Source organism: Guillardia theta (assembly GCF_000315625.1).
Source record: "Guillardia theta CCMP2712 unplaced genomic scaffold GUITHscaffold_100, whole genome shotgun sequence".
In the NCBI taxonomy this organism is placed as follows: Eukaryota; class Cryptophyceae; order Pyrenomonadales; family Geminigeraceae; genus Guillardia; species Guillardia theta.
The window spans coordinates 9,410-29,480 of record NW_005434574.1 but is presented as its reverse complement, the minus strand read 5'-3'; the positions used below and the strand labels follow the sequence as shown (position 1 = coordinate 29,480).

The window sequence follows — 20,071 nt, the reverse complement described above, 5'->3', positions numbered from 1 at the left end:
CCTCCTCCTCCTCCCCCTCCCCCTCCCTCCGTCCTCCGTTCACCGCCGCTCCTCCTCCTCCTCCTCCTCCTCCTCCCTCCGTCCTCCGTTCACCGCCGCTCCTCTTCCTCCGCCCCTCCCCCTTACCTTCCGTTCTCCTTCTCTGTCCCCCTCCTCCCTCCTCCCTCTGCTCCTCCCATGTGACCCTCCCATGCTCTAGATCCCGAGATGACAACGAAAGAGTTCTTCGAGTATTTCGCCCCCTCCACCACCCAAAAGTTCCGGCAGGAGTGGAGGAAGGCGATGAAGAACTACCTGGGGGAGGAGGGAGGCGCCAACGCTGACTGGCGGCAGGCCAGAATTCACCTCCTCTCCTGCTTCCAGGAGAACCCCAGCGACGGCCCCACGCTTGCTCTGCTCAACGTCATCAAGGAGGAGGGAAGGGCGGACGGCTCTGCCCCTGTCGGCTGGCAGGGCTACCGAGCGCTGACGGACAAGTGAAGAGGAAGTGAGAGGAGAGGAGAGGAGAGGAGAGGAGAGGAGAGGAGAGGAGAGGAGAGGAGAGGAGAGGAGAGGAGAGGGGAGGAGAGGGGAGGGGAGGAGAGGAGAGGGGAGGAAAAGGAGCAGAGAGGAGACAAAGCGGGGAGACACGAGTGAGTCAAAAGTGAGCAAGGGGGAGAAATGATGAGATGAGGCGAGGAGGGAGGGAGAGGAGGAGGGAGAGGAGGAGGAGAAACAATTTTACGGTGATAACGTCAAACACAATGAAACGCACATGGGAACAGATACTTGAGCGACTGTCCCCATCCCTCCTCCCCCTCCTCCCCCTCCTCCTCCTCCTGTGACATCAATCTGCTTCATTTTCCTTGGACAACACCAGCATCTCTCTTCTCGCTGCTCTGTCCTCGTCATCGTCTTCAGACCAGTCTGGAGCACAGCATCCATGATCGACGGAGCGAGAGGAGGAGTGTTGAGTTGGGCTGTACATGACGCATCCCCTGCCTGCGTGATAGGTGAGAGAGAGGAGAGGGGGAGCGAGCGAGTGAGAGCAAGCGAACCACACGTAGAGCAAGTCAAGGAGGAGGAAGAGGAGGAGGAGGAGGAGGAGGAGGAGGAGGAGGAGGGGAAGGAGGAAGAGGAGGAGGAGTGCATGGCAGAACAATACAACATGCAGCAGCAGCAGCAGCAGCAGCAGCAGCAGCAGCAGCAGCAGCAAATGAAAGCATTGAGAGTAGAGCAAGTCAGAGGGAAAGGAGGCCAAGCAAGAAGGCAGGAACAAAGGCAGGAAGCCAAACGAACAAGCAGCATCTTACATAATCATCTTCCTGCTACTCCCGCTGCTCCTCAAGACTGCCCAATTCCGATCGATGCAGGAGGGTAGGGGACGAAGGGGAGAGAGCAGGGAGGGACGTAGGGAAGGGGAAGAGGAGGAGGAGGAGGAGGAGGAGGAGGAGGTCTGTCTATAGGGGGCTGCGATGCTGCTGAATTTCCTCCTGGAAGCAGCGCATAACCAGGTCGAGGACTTAGTGACAGAGAAAGGAAGCTGGTCCGAAGGTTCTTTGTGTTTGCTGCTCCTCGGCACATCCTCCAACTCTTCCTCAGTCGATGTTGCGATTGGAAAATGCCACGTCACGTCCTCAAGTTTTGTGTTGAGAGCAGACGTGATCAGCTGGTCAATCTTGCGGGCCTGCAACTTGGAGGAGGAGGAGGAGGAGGAGGAGGATGGGGAAGGCTGGGCCAGACTGCCCTGGATACACGTGGAGTAGGGGAGTGGGAAGTTGAAGACTATCCTTCCTACGGAGCGGGACCATTCGTAGGTGACCCAGTGCCTTTCCTTCCACTTAAGGAACTCCTTGTGGTAGCTGATAGTGTCTGCCATCATCCTCTTGCTGTTCACCTCCCCCCCGAACTTCCTCGAGGTTTCCACCAGCGCGTAATGGTGATCTTGCATGCCATCGTTGGAGAGGATCAGCGTCGACTTGAGCTTCCTTGTGCTCCACAGCCCAGCATAGATCCAGAACCAGTCGTCGTTCATACCAGATGGTGTCACGTATATGATTCCTTCCGACAACCACCGTTCTACCATCTTCAGCGCGTCTGGATTGTGACGTGCCTTCTTGATATGCTGAGCATGCAGGATCAGCAACACCCGAACGCTATGTCCTCTCCTCTGCAGAGAGCGGATCACTCGGTCTATCTGATGATAGTTCAGCTGTAGGTCCCTCCTCTGGTTCCCTGACTGGCCGTAGTATCCTACGTTGGCCCCGTCGACTATCACATCCCATGGCCCATTCTTCTCCAGCCATGCCTTGAACGTCTTGAAGTGCGTTCCTCCCCTCAACCCCTGCGGCGTCCCCGTGCGGAAGACGTTGTCCTGGAGTGCGAGCTCATGGCTGTTGCTCTTGCCGTCAAGATCCAACTGAATCATCTTCTCTAAATCCTCGCACATCCGTGCAACCTGCTCCTCCTTGACATCCACGATGCCAAGGCGCGCCTGGCACACGGAGCACATGCCGAACTCAGTGATGCGTCCCGTGCTCACGTTGTGCGTCTTCTCAAACCAATTTCTCAGCTCCTCCGCCAGAGGCTGCTGGATGCCGTAGAGCACCTGCCTCATCTCCTCCAGAACCTCTGGCATGCGATGGCGAGCGTAATCGAACGAGCAGAGCTTGACCAGGTAGATGAACTCGGACTCCCCCATGACGATGCCAAGTTCGCGCATCAGTGTCAGCATCTTGAACGCCTCCTCCTCGTTCCCGCCCTCGCAGACGGCCTCCAGCACTGGGAGGAACGTCCTTCGCTTCGGCAGAGTATTTTCAGCCTTCATCATCTCCCCCAGCACCTCCCTCGCGCTCGAAGGGTTTCCCATGGCCAGGTGGAAGCGAATGAGGGTAGTGAAGAACGCTTCCTCCGGCTGCACGTTCTGCTCCTTCATGACCTTCATGAGCTCCTGAACATCCCCGAACCTCGAAGGCCCCTGAGTCTCAAGGAGGTAGAGGACATGAGAGAAGACGAAGGAAGGAGGCTGATGACCGAGGGAGAGCATCTCGCGCAGGAGAGCAAGACCATCTTCTACCTTCCCCTCCCTCACCGCCTGTCGTATCTTCGACACGTACATGCGCAACGCCTGCGATCCTTTCTTGGTCGCCATGCCGCCCTCGTGATTCGCCTTTTGTCAATTGCTCTTTAAAATTATTTATTTTTGAAGCGAATAGAAAATTCAAGCCTGCCTCAGCTAATTGAATATAATTACATAAAAGACAGAATTACTTGGTAATCATTGAATCATAGAACTAGTGGGGTTCTACGTTTCAGCCGGGCGGGCCCGGGCGGGTGCTAGCAGGGACACAGCCTGGAACTTCGGAACCTGGCTTTCATCGTTTGCGTGCTCGCCTGTTTCGGCAGTATCGCTCTCGTATGGGTCTTGCCGTCCTCCTCGCAGGAGCCTTGCGCTTCTGCTCTTTGTCCTGATCCTTGTTCCCCTGCTTGTCGTCACGGCATGCGGCAGTGCCGTCGCTTGCAGCGGTTTTCTGCCTCCTTCCTTTCCTAGTATTTTATTGAGGCGGGTTTGTGGCCTCTATTCTTTCCCTCCTTTGTTTGCTCCGGTTTGCCCTTCTTTTTCAGTCAATAAAGAGTATTACCGTCAGCACTACTACTTAACCGTACTACTTTGGTGGCGACCGGCTCAACCGGCGGGGCCCGGCCGGTCCCTGCGGGCTCAGTGACCGTCAGTGACCTCACTGACCGCGGCTGAACTTGATACTACGGTGCCGCGCGGTGTGACTAGCAGCCTAGGCTCCAAGCCTTCTATTTTTACTCAAAGTTAAGCAGAGTTAGTATAGTACGAGGACCGTTCACAACCAGGAGAGTAAAGGAGGCTTGACCCTGACGGCCACTGATACGGCGAGAAGAGAAAAGACGCCGCCGGCCCCGGGTGAACATGCGGCATGGCCAGCGGGGCCGGTGAGAGTCCGCCATGATCGACTGGCAGCCCCGGCGGGCTCCGAGGCTGAGCGCAGGCTGGGTAGCAGCACACTTGTAACGTGGCCCAGTGGCAGCCTTACTGGGCCGCAGCGACCGCGGGCAGTTTCGGACTTTGTGATGCCGCAGTAGCCAATACAACTGTATCTCAGTTTGCTGAGCTTAACTTTGTGAGCTGATAAAACTTCAGCATACACGCACAAGCATCACAAGGTCCAATCGTTACGGCTACTCAGCTGGGCTATCTGGTGAGCATGTCGCGCCATAGCACGTAGTTCTTGGATCCCTCCTGGTACTGCTCGTAGAGCGACAGCAGATGTACCTGCACCTCACTCGTCAACGCTCCCCCCCCTCCCCCTCACAAGCAGCAGGACAGCAGCTGGGGGCGGGCAGCGTCTTACCTGGAGCTCGCAGATGTGGGTCTCAGCCATCTTGAGGTCCCACTCGCTGACCGGCAGGAACTTACACTGCTCCTCCTCGAAGACCCAGCCCACCTCCAGGTTGATCGACAGGTTCCGGTACGCGTTCTCCGGCTCGTAGTAGCGGCTCGAGTCCGAGAACCTGTTCTTGACGCGCACGATGCGGAACAAGGGCTGACTTGAAGGAGACTGCTGCTGCTGCTGCTGCTGCTGCTTCCCTCCTCTCCGCTCCTGCTTGGTGCCGATGACGGAGATGCTCTCGAGGAACGCCAGCAGCTGCTCCACCTGCTCCAGCTGCTCCACCACCACAGTCGCTCGCACGAGGTCGGTGAGGCAGGCAGAGTCTCTCCCATAGATCCTGACGCACTTCTGGATGGCTCGCTCGGGCTGCTTGATGGGCCCTCGCACGAAGATGAGGTTGTCCCACGTGTCCACCCTGACCTCTCCCCTCAGAGAGGCGCGCTGTAGGAAGCGAAGCTCGGGCCTGAGCTGCTGCTCGCCGTGAGAGACGGCTGGGTGGGAGGGGTTGAGGTCATGGCAGAGGTTCTTCTTGAGCAGGTCGGCCAAGAACTCGTGGAAGTGATCGTTGACACTCGAGGCTTGCCAGAAGAGCTGACCGAAGTTGTTGGTCTGCTGGCGGACCTTCCCCTTGAAGGAGAACCTCCCTACAGGCTCCAGGAAGAGACTCCGAAACCTCCAGCTCCTCGTCATGGTCGCAGCAGCGAAGCAGGCCCGATACTCCCGGTCGACCGTCTGCTCGATCCTCTCGGTCCTCGCGATGAGCCTCGTCACTATCGCCTGGTTGGCTGGCACTTGCAGCAGACGAGACCACTGCTCGGCATACTTCTTCTTGTCGCCATTGACTCTCCTCGACGCTTTCTTCTTGATGCTCCACTTGAGAGTCGTGCAAGTGAAGTACGCAAACCAGAACACAAGACCTGAAGCCAAGTTGTAGAACGCTCTCAGCATCGAAGCTTGAGCAAGGTGCACTGGCGCCAGCACAAGGCACTGCTGCACCCCAAGAAGCGCCATGAACTTCACGATCAGGTCCTGACGGTTGACAAACAGGTAGGCCATGACAAGCATGAAGGGAGCGAGGGAGAAGTACTCGAACAGAAACCCCCGCGTCAGGCTCTTGTGCAGCGTCCATGGCTCGGTCTTGTCATGCCAGCCCCCCAGCAGCTGGACTATCTCCGTGAGGATCTGACAGAAGGTTTGGAAGATCTGAGCCTTCAAGTTCAAGACAGTCGTGAGGTAAGCCTGGTGGGGGGAGTTGTACCTGGCGTCATACACTGCCTTGAGCCACAAGGCTCCCTTGATCACACCACAGGGCCAGTGTAGGAAGACTATACACCATGCTGGTGTGGATCTGTTAGTAATGCCGTACCATGAGTGCATGGGCTCTGACATGGACCTGAATGTCTGAGATGTGCAAAGAAGTCCGTAGAAACAGAACAAGGTTTGGAAGTAAACTTTCGACAAGATGATCTCTGTGGCGCTCAAGCTCGACCAGGCGGTGAAGACAGGGACCTTGGAGTCGTTGAACTTCTCTAGCCTGTAGTTCATGTCCTTGGCTCGCATGTCTCCTCTCAGATGCTGCACCGCCAGCTGCAGCTCGATCCGCTTCCCCACAGACCCTAGACTCTCCAGCGAGCACGTGAGGCTCTCGCAGTCCTGCTGGTCCAGTTTTGCCACATGCTCGAGCGAGTAGAGCCCGTTCTTGGAGAAGACGCGGGCAAAGCAGATCAAGCCGTTCTCCCGCATCCACTGCAGCAGCTCGGCTCCCTGAGGCCTCGAGAGCTGAAGCTGCTGGATGCATTTCTTGGTGACGATGTTGCTCAGCAGCTTCGACACCTTCATCATAAGCTCCCTCTCGTCTCCTGTCGCATGCGCCTTCTTGAACTGCCCGATCTGCTCCTCCAGCAGCTTGTTGCAGTCGCTCAGCTCTTTCGCCCACAGCACCAGCATCTCCACGTACTGCAAGACACTCGCGATCTCTCGCTGGCACGAGAAGTCACCGGCGTGGACGCTCTTCTCGGGGATCACTCCGGGCAGGTGCTTGTGCTTCTTGGCGTAGGCGACGACCTCGTGCAAGGAGGGCTTCATGAAGTCTTCTTGGAACACAAAGTCAGGCCAGCCGTTGGACAGCCCGTGCAGCTTCACGTAGGAGAAGTAGTCATAGTCGAGGTTGATCGCCGGCAAGATCTTCTCCCCTCCAGCCCCCCTGCCGTCCCTCCTCGTGCCGTTGCCGGTCGCTTGCTCCGAGCTCCAGGGTGACGCGGGCAGGTGCGGGAAGGGCGTCCAGGTCGAGTCTGAGGCGGTCTTAAGGTTCTGCTCTCGCAAGAGCTTGGCCTTGAGCGCGAACCACGTGTCCTCTGAGCTCACAGCTGCCTCCGAGCTGGGCGTGGGGTTGGCGCTTTCACAGGGGCTGTCGTTGTCGCAGAGGCTCTGATGAGCCTGGCTCTCTGCTTGCGTCGCGCTCGGCTCGGCAGCAGGAAGCCAGAGGCTGCAGCGGGGCTGCGAGTCGTCGGGCGGGCAGTAGCTGACGGAGGGGATGGGGTCGAGGTGCCAGGAGGAGCTCTGATCGAGAGCTTCCTCCTCGTGCATCATCGAGGCTGAAGCAGCCAGACACGCGAAGAGATCGCTATCCGGCGACGAGTAGGAGCCTCCAGACTCTGCCACGAAGGGCGAGCACAAGGCCCCGTCCAGACAGTCATCGGGTGACTCGCTCTGACTGCTCCGCTCGCGCAGCATCTTGTCGTGGAGATCCTTCCAGTACTTGTGGAAGGCACCGTTGGAGTGCGACTCGACCGCGTTCCTCGACGCTCGGTTGTCTACCGTGATGGGGTTGGGCAGCCTCTGACCGCAGAGCTTGGGAAGGCCCTCGGCGAGCTTGTCGCCGGAGAGAGGACAGACCTTGCAGAGGATCACCTTCTTCCCGCACTGGCATTGCCCGATCTGACTGAAGTGCTCCATCGCGTGGCTGATCTCGCGGTCGCTGCTTCGACCGAGCATCAGCTTGCAGATCGCAGGCGTGAGGACGTTGGACGAGCGCCATTGCGAAGGGCTGTGCTTGCACTTGTTGTCGTTGCTCCTGCTCGACGGCTTTCCTGGCATGCTCATCGCCACTGAAGCTGCAGGAGCGACCTAGGAGGAGGGAGCGACCTGCTTCCAGAGCTGCCGAGATGACCTGCAGAGCAGGAGCGTCAGGGGGCGGAGGGTCTCGAGGCGACGGTGGCAGCAGAGCATGAGAATGCGGCAAGGGGGGAGCGGAGCGGGGAAAGGAATGAGCAGGGGAGGCAGAATGGAGGGGAGATGGCGTGTGGGAGTGCTGGCCATCCTTCACAAGAGCAAATCAGGCACGAGCTGCAGGACCGCAACAGGCTGAGCTGGGAAGATGGCGGGTGGGAGGGAGGAAGTAAGAATGTGGGGAGGAGAGGAGGATAGGGAGAGAAGAGGCCTCAAGGCATCCCAGATCGTAGGGAATGATCCAGCAGCCAGCCTGACCGCATCTAGGCTTTCAGGGAGCGAGCGCTGAGAGGGTATGATGGCTCAAACAGACGGAAAAGAAACGTCAAGAGGAGCCAGTAACAGCTACAAAGCTCAAGCGCTCAGACGATGATGATGGCAGAAGGAAACACGAGGGACCTCAGGTAAGATGCAGCATCACACACAGCAGCAGCGAGAAACATGCTAGCTGGCCGAGGGAGAGAATGGAGAAAGAAAAGCAGAAACACAGGTAGGTGAAGCGTGAGAGCAGGAGTAGGAAGAGGAGGATGAGGATGAGGGACAGGAAGGTGCTGGAGAGGGTTTGGGGCAGGAAGCAGCTGCTGGAGCTGTAGTCGCTTCCTTTCCTAGCAAGGCGGCTGCTGCGCCATGAACCAGCAGTCTACGGTACCACCCCTTACCTCCTGGACCCTGCTTTATACAGTCAAAAGATGGGGTGGTATTCAATCCAAGTGATGTGGGTGAGAAACTTCTTGGCAAGGCGGACCTGAAGGCTGTAGGGGTGGGGTGGATCTTTCGTGAGGAGATTTTCATAGGGGGTCAAATGAGAGATAAATTTTGACCATTATGAAAATTTCTCTCAAAATATTCTCTGAATTTTCAATATATAATGTCAATATTACATTGATTGATCAAATGGTTCATATTGTACATGAACATATGACAGAGATGCAACCCCTTGGATAATTCAAGAAATGACCAGCAAACGGACCCTAGTAGGTTAACTTCGCTAAACTTGAGTCAACGTCTGCAGCTGACTCCCGAGCGGCGCCTGCCGGGCCCGGCCGTTGCCCGGCCCGCCCCGGGCCGCTGCTCGGCGCCCGGCCGCGGCACCGGCCCGATACTCGGAATCGTCTCGGATCTCAGTCTCAGTCTGACGGTCCCGGATCCGATGATCCCGGGCCGGGCCGGGCCGGGCGGCCGGGACTCGGGAACTTCCGGAGTCCTACCGTACCTGTGACTCCGGCGGTACTACTCATTTAGTACTCGGCGCCGTCGTCCGACGGTCTGTGCCGACGGCTGAGGCCGCCGCGCCTCAAAGGGCCGGGTTAACTCAGTTAACTTTCGGAGTCACTGAAAGCCGCTTCAAGGCTGGCAAGTCCGGAGCCTCGGATCGGACTCCTTCGGAACTACCGTCGGGACTCGTGACTGAGGCCCCGCACATGAGAGATAGACTGTACGCTAGGATGTGCCAAACTTGAAACCCAAGCATCCAGATCGGACATGAGAAGATCGTCTTAGCAAGACGGCTAGGAAGGTCTCTTCAAGTTGGTCTCTGTGCTACATTGCCGCCTGGTTGAAACCGCGGAGTAGGCCCGGGTCCGTCGTCTCAGTGGTTTTACACTGGGAGAGTTTTCAAGTTTGTTAACTCGGCGCCAACTGACAGGCTGGCACCGTGACGGCTGGCATACGATCATCGGATGAGAGCCTGACTTGGCCTGGTGACCCGGACGTGACGGGCCGGCGGCCGGGGGTTCCGAAGTTCCGGGGATCATTATAGGTGAAGATAAGACGAAAGTTAAGTAAAAGAACGTGTAGTAAAGATAAGTGCGTTCCCCGGAATGAACAAGAGTAGTGTAAAGCCCTGCTCCTGCTCCTGCTCCTGCTCCTGCTCCTGCTCCTGCTCCTGCTCCTGCTCCTGCTCCTGCTCCTGCTAGTCCTCATCCTTCTCCAACATCACAAACACCTCCTGCTCCTTACCCTCCACCTCGCTCGCGCTTCACCTACCTGTGTTTCTGCTTTTCTTTCTCCATTCTCTCCCTCGGCCAGCTAGCATGTTTCTCGCTACTGCTGTATGTGATGCTGCATCTTACCTGAGGTCCCTCGTGTTTCCTTCTGCCATCATCATCGTCTGAGCGCTTGAGCTTTGTAGCTGTTACTGGCTCCTCTTGACGTTTCTTTTCCGTCTGTTTGAGCCATCATACCCTCTCAGCGCTCGCTCCCTGAAAGCCTAGATGCGGTCAGGCTGGTTGCTGGATCATTCCCTACGATCTGGGATGCCTTGAGGCCTCTTCTCTCCCTATCCTCCTCTCCTCCCCACATTCTTACTTCCTCCCTCCCACCCGCCATCTTCCCAGCTCAGCCTGTGCACCCCTCCTTGCGGTCCTGCAGCTCGTGCCTGATTTGCTCTTGTGAAGGATGGCCAGCACTCCCACACGCCATCTCCCCTCCATTCTGCCTCCCCTGCTCATTCCTTTCCCCGCTCCGCTCCCCCCTTGCCGCATTCTCATGCTCTGCTGCCACCGTCGCCTCGAGACCCTCCGCCCCCTGACGCTCCTGCTCTGCAGGTCATCTCGGCAGCTCTGGAAGCAGGTCGCTCCCTCCTCCTAGGTCGCTCCTGCAGCTTCAGCGGCGACGAGCATGCCAGGAAAGCCGTCGAGCAGGAGCAACGACAACAAGTGCAAGCACAGCCCTTCGCAATGGCGCTCGTCCAACGTCCTCACGCCTGCGATCTGCAAGCTGATGCTCGGGCGAAGCAGCGACCGGGAGATCAGCCACGCGATGGAGCACTTCAGTCAGATCGGGCAATGCCAGTGCGGGAAGAAGGTGATCCTCTGCAAGGTCTGTCCTCTCTCCGGCGACAAGCTCGCCGAGGGCCTTCCCAAGCTCTGCGGTCCGAGGCTGCCCAACCCCATCACGGTAGACAACCGAGCGTCGAGGAACGCGGTCGAGTCGCACTCCAACGGTGCCTTTCACAAGTACTGGAAGGATCTCCACGACAAGATGCTGCGCGAGCGGAGCAGTCAGAGCGAGTCACCCGATGACTGTCTGGACGGGGCCTTGTGCTCGCCCTTCGTGGCAGAGTCTGGAGGCTCCTACTCGTCGCCGGATAGCGATCTCTTCGCGTGTCTGGCTGCTTCAGCCTCGATGATGCACGAGGAGGAAGCTCTCGATCAGAGCTCCTCCTGGCACCTCGACCCCATCCTCTCCGTCAGCTACTGCCCGCCCGACGACTCGCAGCCCCGCTGCAGCCTCTGGCTTCCTGCTGCCGAGCCGAGCGCGACGCAAGCAGAGAGCCAGGCTCATCAGAGCCTCTGCGACAACGACAGCCCCTGTGAAAGCGCCAACCCCACGCCCAGCTCGGAGGCAGCTGTGAGCTCAGAGGACACGTGGTTCGCGCTCAAGGCCAAGCTCTTGCGAGAGCAGAACCTCAAGACCGCCTCAGACTCGACCTGGACGCCCTTCCCGCACCTGCCCGCGTCACCCTGGAGCTCGGAGCAAGCGACCGGCAACGGCACGAGGAGGGACGGCAGGGGGGCTGGAGGGGAGAAGATCTTGCCGGCGATCAACCTCGACTATGACTACTTCTCCTACGTGAAGCTGCACGGGCTGTCCAACGGCTGGCCTGACTTTGTGTTCCAAGAAGACTTCATGAAGCCCTCCTTGCACGAGGTCGTCGCCTACGCCAAGAAGCACAAGCACCTGCCCGGAGTGATCCCCGAGAAGAGCGTCCACGCCGGTGACTTCTCGTGCCAGCGAGAGATCGCGAGTGTCTTGCAGTACGTGGAGATGCTGGTGCTGTGGGCGAAAGAGCTGAGCGACTGCAACAAGCTGCTGGAGGAGCAGATCGGGCAGTTCAAGAAGGCGCATGCGACAGGAGACGAGAGGGAGCTTATGATGAAGGTGTCGAAGCTGCTGAGCAACATCGTCACCAAGAAATGCATCCAGCAGCTTCAGCTCTCGAGGCCTCAGGGAGCCGAGCTGCTGCAGTGGATGCGGGAGAACGGCTTGATCTGCTTTGCCCGCGTCTTCTCCAAGAACGGGCTCTACTCGCTCGAGCATGTGGCAAAACTGGACCAGCAGGACTGCGAGAGCCTCACGTGCTCGCTGGAGAGTCTAGGGTCTGTGGGGAAGCGGATCGAGCTGCAGCTGGCGGTGCAGCATCTGAGAGGAGACATGCGAGCCAAGGACATGAACTACAGGCTAGAGAAGTTCAACGACTCCAAGGTCCCTGTCTTCACCGCCTGGTCGAGCTTGAGCGCCACAGAGATCATCTTGTCGAAAGTTTACTTCCAAACCTTGTTCTGTTTCTACGGACTTCTTTGCACATCTCAGACATTCAGGTCCATGTCAGAGCCCATGCACTCATGGTACGGCATTACTAACAGATCCACACCAGCATGGTGTATAGTCTTCCTACACTGGCCCTGTGGTGTGATCAAGGGAGCCTTGTGGCTCAAGGCAGTGTATGACGCCAGGTACAACTCCCCCCACCAGGCTTACCTCACGACTGTCTTGAACTTGAAGGCTCAGATCTTCCAAACCTTCTGTCAGATCCTCACGGAGATAGTCCAGCTGCTGGGGGGCTGGCATGACAAGACCGAGCCATGGACGCTGCACAAGAGCCTGACGCGGGGGTTTCTGTTCGAGTACTTTTCCCTCGCTCCCTTCATGCTTGTCATGGCCTACCTGTTTGTCAACCGTCAGGACCTGATCGTGAAGTTCATGGCGCTTGTTGGGGTGCAGCAGTGCCTTGTGCTGGCGCCAGTACACTTTGCTCAAGCTTCGATGCTGAGAGCGTTCTACAACTTGGCTTCAGGTCTTGTGTTCTGGTTTGCGTACTTCACTTGCACGACTCTCAAGTGGAGCATCAAGAAGAAAGCGTCGAGGAGAGTCAATGGCGACAAGAAGAAGTATGCCGAGCAGTGGTCTCGTCTGCTGCAAGTGCCAGCCAACCAGGCGATAGTGACGAGGCTCATCGCGAGGACCGAGAGGATCGAGCAGACGGTCGACCGGGAGTATCGGGCCTGCTTCGCTGCTGCGACCATGACGAGGAGCTGGAGGTTTCGGAGTCTCTTCCTGGAGCCTGTAGGGAGGTTCTCCTTCAAGGGGAAGGTCCGCCAGCAGACCAACAACTTCGGTCAGCTCTTCTGGCAAGCCTCGAGCGTCAACGATCACTTCCACGAGTTCTTGGCCGACCTGCTCAAGAAGAACCTCTGCCATGACCTCAACCCCTCCCACCCAGCCGTCTCTCACGGCGAGCAGCAGCTCAGGCCCGAGCTTCGCTTCCTAAAGCGCGCCTCTCTGAGGGGAGAGGTCAGGGTGGACACGTGGGACAACCTCATCTTCGTGCGAGGGCCCATCAAGCAGCCCGAGCGAGCCATCCAGAAGTGCGTCAGGATCTATGGGAGAGACTCTGCCTGCCTCACCGACCTTGTGCGAGCGACTGTGGTGGTGGAGCAGCTGGAGCAGGTGGAGCAGCTGCTGGCGTTCCTCGAGAGCATCTCCGTCATCGGCACCAAGCAGGAGCGGAGAGGAGGGAAGCAGCAGCAGCAGCAGCAGCAGCAGTCTCCTTCAAGTCAGCCCTTGTTCCGCATCGTGCGCGTCAAGAACAGGTTCTCGGACTCGAGCCGCTACTACGAGCCGGAGAACGCGTACCGGAACCTGTCGATCAACCTGGAGGTGGGCTGGGTCTTCGAGGAGGAGCAGTGTAAGTTCCTGCCGGTCAGCGAGTGGGACCTCAAGATGGCTGAGACCCACATCTGCGAGCTCCAGGTAAGACGCTGCCCGCCCCCAGCTGCTGTCCTGCTGTTTGTGAGGGGGAGGGGGGGGGGCGTTGACGAGTGAGGTGCAGGTACATCTGCTGTCGCTCTACGAGCAGTACCAGGAGGGATCCAAGAACTACGTGCTATGGCGCGACATGCTCACCAGATAGCCCAGCTGAGTAGCCGTGGGGCCTTCAAGGAATTTAGCCGTCGCTACCGTCGGTGGCAGTATTGATCTGCCTGCATCATACCGTTCCTGGTGAGCTAGTCACTGATATCCGAGTCAGCCCAGACTAGCCCTGCCCAAACTGAGGGATTGTTACTGTACATGAACCGATATTCATTACACTGTTACTGTATTCATTACACTGTTACTGTATTCATTACACTGTTACTGTACATGAACGGATATTCATTACACTGTTACTGTACATGAACCGATATTCATTACACTGTTACTGTACATGAACGGATATTCATTACACTGTTACTGTACATGAACCGATATTCATTACACTGTTACTGTACATGAACCGATATTCATTACACTGTTACTGTACATGAACCGATATTCATTACACTGTTACTGTACATGAACCGATATTCATTACACTGTTACTGTACATGAACCGATATTCATTACACTGTTACTGTACATGAACGGATATTCATTACACTGTTACTGTACATGAACGGATATTCATTACACTGTTACTGTACATGAACCGATATTCATTACACTGTTACTGTACATGAACGGATATTCATTACACTGTTACTGTACATGAACGGATATTCATTACAGGTGCCTTCTCTATTGCGTCTGCTCGCACTTCTGCTGCAGTGCACAGCGGCAACAGGATGGCCGTGGGCCGCACCCCTGGTGAAGCCTGGCAGACTGAGTGTCACCGGGGGTCACCTCCAGTCCTCAGTCTCGCTCCCTCCCCAGCCTCTCCCTCCCCAGCTCCCTCCCAGGCTCCCCCACGATACTCTCAGTGAAGGCTTATCATATCCCAGATGTCAATCACTGCCTACCTGCCCCCTACAAGGCTACAACAGTCAGTAACTTCAACTCAAGTACTGCATACAACTAGCCTACTACGGTAGTCCATCCTACCGGCCCGTTATGAGCCTCGGCGCAGCACTCAGTCCGACGGTCACACGGACCGACCGTACCGGAATCGGCCGACCGTCACAGTGGTCGGACTGAGTGACGGTGACTCAGTGCCGGCGTGGCACGACTGAACCGCCGACGGTGTGCTCGGACCGCCGGTCCGGGGCCGGCGGCCCGCCCACTAAGATTCAATCAACTTTGAACTTGAAGCCTTTCAACGGTTACGGTTTATCTGCCACAGGCTACTGAGCCGCCGACCGTTTCTGAGTCCGCCGCCGGGCGAATCCGGCCGACCGTCTCAGGTGATCGGGAGTCTGGGCCGCCCCGGCCTCACGGTGGCCCGAGTAACCGTCCCTCCGAGTCACGGTGCCGCAGTGGCACCGCCGCGTCGGAGTCACGGGCCGGCCCCCGGCGGCCCGGCGCAGGGCCGCCGTCGACTCGGTCACAGTCACGGGGGCCTTCGGAGTCCCATCGCCGCGGGGTCGTCCGGCCCGACTCAGTGACTCGCCCGGATGAAACTGGGCCAAGCCTTTGAAGCCTGATGGGTGCAACTCAAAGTAAGTTAAGTTAAAAAGTTGTACTCAAAGTTAAGTTAAAAATCAGTACGGGGACGAGGACACGGTAACTTTGTCCCAACACCCAACACCGGGGGCCTAGGGTAGTGCCAGTAGCCCTGAGAGGTATAGGCATCCTAGGACCGAGACTTGGAAATCAAAGTTTTAGTCAAAGGTGCCCCTGAGAAAAAAAGAAAGCGCACACGTCGACAGTCTGTACCGTGACCTGCTGACCGGAGCCTCCGGTTGATCCGTCAAGGTCACGTTGGGTCAAAGAAAATACCAAAACACAGCCAAATCCGGATGCACAATGTACCCACCCCATGAAAATCAGAGAGATATGGTGATAAAAGGTGGGTACTTTGAGGTTGTGACAAAAAAAGAATGAGAAGGAATGTGGTAAAAATGCGGTACAGTATCTTTTATCCACTCCCACCCCCCGTTCATCAACCCCGAACCTTTCCCGGAATACTCCTCAGATTGTATCGGCAGCAGAAGGTATAGATGGGTCATAGGGTAACTAGGACCCTACAGATATGACCTTATCTTTTGAAAAAAACTGAGTCTTATCTTTAGAACATCTGGTCTTATCTTCTGAGGGATGATTGACAGTTCACCCAGACTCCCCCACCACTACCCCTTCTTCTACTACAACTACCCCTTCTTTCACTTAAAATTCTGGGTTTTTCCCAAACATATCTCCCCAAGTTCCAACGTACCCCTTGCGCACTTTGTATGCTAACCCCTTATTTAGCTCGTTGTACCCCTATGGAGATAGGGGGTTATCCACTACCACCCCTATCACATCATCGTCCAGATGCTCCACCTTCCCGATCGTTTGCTGTGAGGAGAGAAGTACGAAGGTGGGGGTACTTTATGGGGAAGAAGGGGGTGGTATGTAGCTAATTTCTAGGGGATGCGCCGCTTGCCGTCAAGAATGGCAGCGAATTGATGAGTTGGAGCCGCGAACGAAGAAAAACAAAATAAAACCACTTTTAACTATTTTTTCTGATTTTATTTCATGAAGCGATTTGAAAAACGAAACGTTCGAAAATTGTTTTCTTTCTACACCCCTTGCACCCTAGTGAATGACCATGGGTAGTATCTCCGACTCAATCTTTTGGAACGTTCTTGTATCGCAACGTTCCATTCCTTGTCGGACTACCCCACCCTCGCATCTCAAGGAGTCAACAATGGTTTTGCCCAAGATTGTCCTCAAGATAGGAGGGTGGTAGCGGACCCTACCTCTCTCCCACTACCCACTCCTTCAACACCCCACCTACCGCACGTCTAATTTCATGACCCTACCCCCTAATCCTCTTCAACCTTGGTACCAACACAGGTCTTCTCATACCCACCCCTACCTCCTAACAACCTGCCATATCAAATTCCCCTCCTGTTCCCCACCCCCAGGACCCTCCCGGGTCCAGGTGCAAACAAGTGAAAAGGGCTCGTGCATATCGATGTGGGTGGGGTTATCCGATGCTGGAAGATAGGGGTGGGGTAATCAACCAGCATGGGTCCAAAGGCCTTCAAACTTCGTTGCACCGGAGCAATACTGATAAAACCTCGGGTACGTCAGAGGGGTAGGTGGTGCCTGGTCAGCTCACAGATGCTATCCCATGAGGGTAGGGTGGTGTATGGAGGCTTGGCGTGGCAAGGGTGGGTGGGTGATCAGGAGGCACATCTTGGTAGGGGAAAAGAGGGGGTGGGGTGGGAGTGCCAGCGATCGAGATGAGGGGAAAAGTAGCTATGGATATCTGTGGGGTCCTATTGATAGGATGGGGGGTGGGGGTACGAAGTCGGAGGACAACCTGAATCGTGGGTGGGTGGGTGTAAGATTGGAACGTGGGGGTAGTCAAGAGGTCTGACGTCTAGTCATTTGTGCTGGGGTGGGGTCTAAAGATAAGATTTGATTAGTGGGTAGGGTGATTTACCCTACCTATCATCTTGTAAGTATTTGAACAGTCAACCGTTTATGACCCCTCGAATTTAGTTGATCTTAGTTTAAACAACGGGGTACTGTTGGTGTTTTTAGTACCCTACCTACTATCAAATGACCATTGTATGCAAGTACCGGTCAAGGGTCCTTTTGACAGAGGAAAATTCGAAATGGAGGGGTAGGGTGATTGTGCACCCCACCGGCCTGGAGATAATCTGACCCCTCACTAGCTAGTACCCCTTACCCCCTACCTGCTTCACCCCCCAGTTCCACCCCACCCCACCACCTTCAGAAAGAGGGTACCTACCCCTACCCCAGGAAGTATGCAAGCTTTTCTTCCCCCTCTCCTCAACAACTGCTGCTGCTGCTGCTGCTCTTATCTTGCAGTTGCTGGTTTCAAGCCCCTCCTCCTCCTCCCTACTCCTTCTCATCTTCCCTCATCCTCTCATCCCCTCCTCTCTCCCTTGCTCCTTCCTGAAGCACTGTTCTGTCCTCGAAGCGCAGAGCCCGTGAGCATTTTCAAATTCTGCCCCTTCCTACTCCAGCCTCCTCCCGGCCAAATTTCTCTCCTCGCCTTTCTCTTTTCAACTTTCCAAGATTTCGCAAGTACACCTTCCCATGTCTGCTTTCTATCAGACAATGCCTCGATCGAGGGCCCCGTTGCCAGCGATCTCCATTCAGCCAAACGTCCAAGACGGTACATTCTGCATGCCCGTCGTGGTACCCAAGAAACGAGGGCGTAAGCCCAAGCCCGTGGCTGAGATGCAGGCAAAGCGACGAAATGATGACCGTGACAAGAAGAGACGAAAACGTGACAAGATCAACACGCTGATCAAGACTCTCGACTCTCTGGTGTCCAATCAGGCAAACAAGACAAAACAGCAGCAACTCAGGTAGGGACGAAGGTCTAGCTCTTTGTTGGCTGATGTCTCTGTTCCTCTCAGGCCAAGGACTCTCAATGAAGTTCTACAAGCGGTGGTGGAGAGTGTAAAACACTCCAACAACCCTGGTCAGACCGACGGCTCTTTCAGTGCTGGCAGAAGGCCTGGTTCAGCCCCCTCCCCAGAGCTGGTCTCTCCTGAGACCTACCGGGAGAGTCTTGTCAAGTGCCCTGGAGCTGGGTTTGTTTCTTTCGACGCCTCCTTCAACATCCTGAGCTCCAACACCACCATGATTGAGATGCTCATCGGGAACGATGTGCTGGTGGACCTGGCTGGCTGCACGGGGTCGAACCCTGGTTCGCTCCTTGTGGGGCAGAACCTCTGCCAGTTCCTGAGCGAGAAGGAGAGCTACACGTTGAGATGTGCTACCAAGAACTGCGCGGACGCGGACAAGAATGAACAAGGAGTTTTCATGATCTCGCTAGAGTGAGTTGACGATGATTGCGCGTCTTGTCCCTGACGTGCTGTTTCCCAGAATGTTCAACAAGGATGGCAGCCGAGTTTTGATGCCGGCAAGGATCGCTTTCTCTCAGATGACCAAGGAAGCTTTCTTGTTCAGCATGTGGGTCGTCAGGCCGCTGCCTCTTGGCAGCGAGCACATGGACCGGGCCTTGACGAGGATCATGCCTAACGTGACGGCCGATGAGTCTTGCGACTACGAGTGCGTGGAAGACAAGGGCTACTGGATCGAGAACGGAGGGCAGAACCAGTCGGGCCCTTCGCTCTTCGGAGCAGGGATAATCGAGAAGCTGACGAGCAAGGTGCATTCGACGGGGCCGCACGAGAGCAAGCAGATCATTCAAGACGCCATGACGCAGATGTTGAACGTGGAGAGTAGCATGTCCAACCCCTTCGACGACTTCCACAGCGGGGGACGAGACTCCATGACGGACCCGCTCAGTATCAAGGAGAGGTTCGTGGCTCAGAGGACGAAAGGAGGCTCCTTCCAGGGCCAGTACAACCTTGTCGGGGTCCCAGTGAAAGTGTTCACGATCCAGGAGAACAGGTTCAGGGTTGAGAGCCTGTTGATGCAGCGAATTATCAAGTCGTCGTTCGTCGTGACGGGCATGGCGGTTCCCCTGGAGGATGGGAGGTAGGAAGATGAAGACTCTTGAAGTGAAGAAACTCACGCTTGTGCTCGCAGCATCTGGCTCCACTCCGAGCAAGACATGAAGGATGCAACTTCCAACAACTTGGCTCAGTCGGAGAGATTCTTCTATGAGGGCATCTTGTCCTCTGACGGATGCGATCGCTTCAAGTACGAGAAGTTCCTCATCACCAGCGATCTAAGGTCAGCCTCTCTCCTCCTCCTTGTCCTCCTCCTCACGCCCTCGGCAGGCTCTCTTCCTCATCAAGACGCTACTCTTGTGCTTGCAATCCTTCCTTCGTGCCTGTGTCGATGCCTCTCCATCCTCTCGAGGTTCAGAACATCGTCTCCTTCTCGGGTGAGATCTGGGACGACGGAGACGTTCTTGGGACGTACCCGGTCTTCGAGTCCCTCGGGACATTCGAGGGGAAGGTGCTGGACCAGCTGGGATTGAGCTCGGGACAGTCCATCTGGAGCATGTCGTAGAAACATTTTTTCCTCTTTTGTGTATCAAACTTGTACCTGTACCTCACTACATTTGACTCTGCTTGGTTCCTACCAATCTCCCCTCCCCTCAGACCCTCCTCACCTTCCACTTTGTAAACATTTCCTTGTTCCCATAACTCACTACACGTAAAGGTACCTGACTTTTCCTTTCTGTCTTTACGCTTCACCTCTTCTCTCCTCTCCTTGCCATACTTCACGACTTCTCTCCCACAAAGTTCATACTTTTTCCTTCCCCACAACATAATTCTTGACCCCTCTCCTCTCCTCTCCTCTCCTCTCCTCTCCTCTCCTGAATTCAAGCGTGTGAACAAAGTCCGAACTTCACGAGCACAACCCTATGACGCATGGACCCTGTAGTCATTTCGTGGATGCGCCGGGACCTGGTGTACTAAGAAAATAACATCTCCGAATAAAGGAACCCATCTGAATGTTCATGTGGACATCTTGCATCTATCTTGGGTTGTTGTAAACTTTTCTTCGTTCACAATCATGGTTATGATGTTGCTATTATATCTGTGCACTATATCTGACGTCCAATGTGGAACTCTTGCAGA

At 56.0% G+C, this 20,071-nt stretch overlaps 5 protein-coding genes across 5 annotated transcripts in view; 3 read left to right on the top strand and 2 right to left on the bottom strand.

Annotated features, from left to right (window-relative positions):
• GUITHDRAFT_145272 (hypothetical protein) overlaps window positions 1-480 on the top strand; it is a gene marked incomplete at both ends in the record, with an annotated part of 4,938 nt that extends 4,458 nt beyond the window's left edge. The window contains one exon of the mRNA XM_005823949.1: window positions 200-480. Within this exon, the coding sequence (XP_005824006.1) occupies window positions 200-480 (281 nt within the window). The remainder of the gene's footprint in view (window positions 1-199) is intronic.
• A 416-nt stretch (window positions 481-896) lies between these two features.
• Window positions 897-3,130, bottom strand: GUITHDRAFT_145271 (hypothetical protein; the record flags this gene model as incomplete). The annotated part of the gene is made up of 2 exons (XM_005823948.1): window positions 897-981; window positions 1,491-3,130. The coding sequence occupies 2 exons, from the start codon at window positions 3,128-3,130 to the stop codon at window positions 897-899; spliced, it is 1,725 nt and encodes a 574-aa protein (XP_005824005.1).
• Window positions 3,131-4,201: 1,071 nt separating this feature from the next.
• GUITHDRAFT_116751 (hypothetical protein) lies at window positions 4,202-7,502 on the bottom strand (the record flags this gene model as incomplete). The annotated part of the gene is made up of 2 exons (XM_005823947.1): window positions 4,202-4,282; window positions 4,362-7,502. 2 exons carry the CDS (start codon window positions 7,500-7,502, stop codon window positions 4,202-4,204), a joined length of 3,222 nt encoding a protein of 1,073 aa, XP_005824004.1.
• A 2,745-nt stretch (window positions 7,503-10,247) lies between these two features.
• On the top strand, window positions 10,248-13,542 carry GUITHDRAFT_116750 (hypothetical protein; the record flags this gene model as incomplete). The annotated part of the gene is made up of 2 exons (XM_005823946.1): window positions 10,248-13,382; window positions 13,462-13,542. 2 exons carry the CDS (start codon window positions 10,248-10,250, stop codon window positions 13,540-13,542), a joined length of 3,216 nt encoding a protein of 1,071 aa, XP_005824003.1.
• Window positions 13,543-17,600: 4,058 nt separating this feature from the next.
• Window positions 17,601-19,496, top strand: GUITHDRAFT_145268 (hypothetical protein; the record flags this gene model as incomplete). The annotated part of the gene is made up of 5 exons (XM_005823945.1): window positions 17,601-17,875; window positions 17,927-18,349; window positions 18,399-19,016; window positions 19,068-19,214; window positions 19,262-19,496. The coding sequence occupies 5 exons, from the start codon at window positions 17,601-17,603 to the stop codon at window positions 19,494-19,496; spliced, it is 1,698 nt and encodes a 565-aa protein (XP_005824002.1).
• Between the last annotated feature and the right edge of the window lie 575 nt (window positions 19,497-20,071).